General features: G+C 43.4%; 1 protein-coding gene across 1 annotated transcript in view; it reads left to right on the plus strand.

Annotated features, from left to right (window-relative positions):
* The window catches only part of LOC130579310 (arginine-glutamic acid dipeptide repeats protein-like), a 43,135-nt gene extending 39,309 nt beyond the window's left edge, over positions 1-3,826 (plus strand). Inside the window, exons 11-12 of the mRNA XM_057375995.1 lie at positions 7-187; positions 843-3,826. Of these exons, the coding sequence (XP_057231978.1) occupies positions 7-187; positions 843-876 (215 nt within the window). The 3' untranslated portion in view covers positions 877-3,826. The remainder of the gene's footprint in view (positions 1-6; positions 188-842) is intronic.
* Positions 3,827-4,259: the final 433 nt, after the last annotated feature.

The following is a 4,259-nucleotide window of genomic DNA, read 5'->3' on the forward strand; positions in this document are numbered from 1 at the left end:
TCTCAGGTACTCCTTACCCTCGGGACCTGCCTGGTGCCATCCCACCCCCCATGTCAGCAGCACACCAGCTGCAGGCCATGCACGCGCAGTCGGCAGAGCTGCAGAGACTGGCCATGGAGCAGCAGTGGCTGCACGGSCACCCTCACATGCACGGCGGCCACCTACCCAGTCAGGAAGATTATTACAGGTGAGAGCCAATGAAGGCTATTTGGAATCCTGGGAATTCATTATATTTCTCCCCATTCTTTCCTTTTTCCTCTGAATTTTCACCTTTCTCAGTGTGCAGAGCCCTGATGTGGTTACAGATGAGGCTCTGTTGAGACCTGATTTGGGCAGGAGGGGAGCAAAGTCCAAATTACTGACACAAGATGGGAGTAGCTGATMCTGCAGAGTCCCTTTAGATTGGGGKTTTTATTGGGATACTTGCTGCAATTCCACATCTCCTTTTCTTCCTTGAGAACAGTGGAGGAGGGTGGGCAAAGCTTCATGGAGAATGGGAGGAATTGAGTAAATCCTAAGGAAGGTGAAGTGTGTGAGTAGCAGATCTTGCATTGCTGGCTGAGAATGCCTGGAGCAATCATGGAGCTGTTTCACCCTGAATGCTCTGTGCTGCTGTTACTGGGGGTTCTCTGGCCTGCCTGTGTGACACCAGCGTGGTTCCAGTTTGGCAGGGACTGGCACTGGTGGCACTGGTGGCCCTGCTCACAGGTGGGGTGCCAGTGCCAGGCCAGGGCTGTGCCCCCAGCCTGCAGCCCCTGTTCCCTGCAGAAAAAGGCAGAGCTGTCTCTGAAGTGTCTGACACCTCCTTTGTTGTGGTAAAATGAGTTTTCTTTCTCTTGCAGTCGACTGAAAAAAGAAGGCGACAAACAGTTGTAATAAATTATTTATTTGTAACGCTGGCTATGGAAACCCCAGTCCTTGGGAAGGAGTGGAACATTTTTACATACAAGAAGAGCTACAAGARGAAAAGAATATCTTATAAAGATTTCTTTATATATTTAAAACAGAAGCAACCACCCAACAAGTAGAGACTTATCAGCATAGTGTTCATTTGTAGAGAAGATTTTTCAAGACTGGTGTGGGTCTCCCTGCATGAAAACATATTCAGAAGCCTATTGGAAGTACAGGACTGTGTGGAATATTCAGAGAACTTCCTGCAATCTTGTTTTTTTTTGGTTTTTTTCCTTCTTTTCTTTTCTTACTAGTTTGTTTTCAGTAGGTGCTAGAATCAGGTTCACAACACAAGTTCACTGTGCGTGAAGGGACACTCAATGCATCTATAGGTCTTTAAAAAAAAAAAAACAAGGATTGCAAGTAGGTGACATAACAAGCTCTGAATCCAAGTGCTATAATAATAAAAAAATCTACTTTTATTTTAATACATTGTAGGAAATCTTCATAATTTTAAAGAGAGCTCAGTTCTGCAGCATGGCTTTTTAAGTCTGTAAATAACTTTTTTTGGGTAGAGGGGAGAAACAAAACAAAACAAACTCCAGAAACATTTATCTTGATTTTCAGTAACATCACAAATTGTGAATTCCTACCTGGTATTGACARAATACAGAGTTGATTTTTTAATAAAATATATATATATAATTATCCCTTTAATTAAAGGGAATGATGGGTATCAATAATTTCAAATGGGTAAAAGCTTGAAATTTGGTTTGATATCAACAATAAGCATTAAAGGGATTTGCAGGGATAATGTTGCAAATGACTGTTTCTGTTCTTGGTTTTTCGGTTGGTTTGGTTGTTTGGGGGTTTTTTGTTGGTGTTCCATCTCTCTGTTCTGCAGCTGATTTTGTTGAGTTGGGTTTCTCAGCAGCACAGATGTCCCTTGGACCCCGCTGACCCTTTTGATGCCGCCTTCAACGGTTCATTTTCAGTGTGGCCATAAAACACTTCTTTTCCTGTGACCTTTTGAAACTTAATCTAACTACATTGGGTTTAGACTTTGGGCAGAAAGTTCAGAGAAATAATTTGTTGTAAAAATCTCTTTTTGAAGATGTTGAGTGGCTCAGACTAGTGCAGCCAGGATTTTGTATGCACGTGCATACTTTTGGAGGATGTGCTTTTTCTGGCCTCCTGTTTGATAAGTTCTTAAGAAAAGTGGACTTGGCAACTCGATGTTCTTAAAGTTGTGTTGCAAAGACCAGTCTGATTTTCTCTTTGACTGTTTGAGTTTGGGTTTTTTATAAGCAAAAGCTGTTTTAACTGCCACCAGTGTTGTGTATCTCAGGAACAGCCTGCTCTGGGATGAGCAGGATCCACGGACAGGAACATTTCCASCACCACAGTCCCTGCAGGGTCACTCCTGAGGATGGGGAGAGGAGAGCAATACCCAGTGAGCATTATTGGACACTGCTCTGCTTAACTAGGCAGATTTTAAAAAAATTTTCTCAGTTTTGCCACGTGGTTTCTTTGCCGGAGCAGAGGGTGATGCGACCAATGGACATCTGAATGTGCTGGTCATTTTTTCTGCTGGTGCACAACCTCCCCCATTCTCTCTCTCTCTCTCTCTCCACTCACCAGTGCTCTCTGCTGTTGTAGCCTGTTCAGTGTGATGGTTTTGTCCTAGGACTGTCCTGAGCCACGTCTGATAAAGTTGTAGTTAAATCAGCAGCAGGCACARTGCTCACCCTCCTCCTGCTGCTCAGCCCAGCYCGGGGCTCAGAGCGACAATTCACCRGTTCAAAATGTGTTCTGGGCCCAGTAAAGCAAGAGTAGAGAGGAGAGCAGGGATTTCTGCAGCTGATCTTCCCTTTTGGCTGCCCTGCACTGCAGATTCTCAGTGCTGGAGRCTGCAGTGGTGGTCAGTCAGTCCAGCTGCTGTTTTAACTCTGAGGTTGGATTTGTGAGCAGGGCAAACCATGACATCAGTCCAGAATGGAGGGAGGTGAATTCCTTCTCCATGGGCAGTGATGGGGTGGGAAGGTTTCCTGATGGGAACAGGGTTTATTTTACTCCCAGCTGAGCAGCCAGGAGGATGGGCCTGCTCAGCACAGAGTGCCTCAGTTGGCTTTAAAGCTCTCATTGGGCTCTTTAAAGCTCTCACTGGGCTCTTTAAAGCTCTCATTGGGCACATTTCAGTTCAGTCTCTCCCCTCCTCTTTTTTTACCATGTGGAATTGGGGAGTTTGGGGGAGTTCAGCCATTTCTTCTGACTCTTCTCTTGTTTTTTAGCCATARTTCTTAAGAAAAAGAAAAGTTTATTTCCTCCAGTGGTCCTCTCTGTATTCCTTATTTTTTTCAGCTGAAATTGCAGTCTGTTTAAAAGCTGTTCATTGATATATTGGGTTTTTTTTATTTTCTCATAATAGCATTATAATAATTTATGGGAGCTTTTGTTCACATAATTCAGCAAATAAGCACTGAAATTTTTCCATTTTAGCCCAATGATTAACTACAACTTTACCCGCCGTGGCTTTTGAAGCCATCTCGGTGTTCGATGCCCTGTTAAAAAAAAAAAACAAAAACAACCCAGACCTTTTGATTTTCTTTCAAGAAATCTCACTTAGTTTTCCTCCGTTCCGAAAGTTTCTTTTTGAATTTTGCTTTAGTGTTTTTGAAACGTCTCTCTTGTTCTATGTCGTCATGGTTGAGCTTGTTTCACTGCACCGTTAAAGCAGAGTGTACATTCTGACTGCTACATTTATATATATCTTGAAGCTTAATGTATATATGAGTAGTTTGCCATGGGATAACACAGTGTAAACAGAGTAGAAACCCAGAAATCGTGACTTCTGTGTTCTCTCCATTTGAGTATTTTGTAATTTTTTTGAAATATTTGTGGACATAAATAAAACCAAGCTACACTACAGCAGCCAGGTTTTGCCTGCAAGTGAAATGTGTCTCTTGATTGTTGTGARTGGGAAAAGAGTTGCTTTCATCTGGGGTTATGTGGGATGCTGGCATGGTTCAAACCTGTCTTTTCTTGGCTTTATTTTTTCYTTCTTTGAGATGATTTTGTTTTTAACACAATTCACAAACACCAACATCATGTCCAGTTGCAGTTGTGCATCAGTGAGGCTGAACATTACTGCTCAATGTTGAGTATAAAACACCACGTATACCCCAGCAGCTGCATTTTTGGGAGCTGTTTTTTGCTGAGGGTGCAGTGCCTGCTCATGAGGAACGGGTGCTGGTGATTGGGACATTTGGGCACCTCTGAAACCCCAAAACCTGGGGCTCCCTGTCCCTGAGCACTCCTCAATCCCATTTGAGTGCTCCTCAATCCCACTGTCCCGGCGGTGTCCCCGT

This window comes from Malurus melanocephalus, unplaced genomic scaffold, assembly GCF_030028575.1.
Source record: "Malurus melanocephalus ecotype Western Australia unplaced genomic scaffold, MMel_1.1 scaffold_266, whole genome shotgun sequence".
NCBI classification, from domain to species: Eukaryota; Metazoa; Chordata; class Aves; order Passeriformes; family Maluridae; genus Malurus; species Malurus melanocephalus.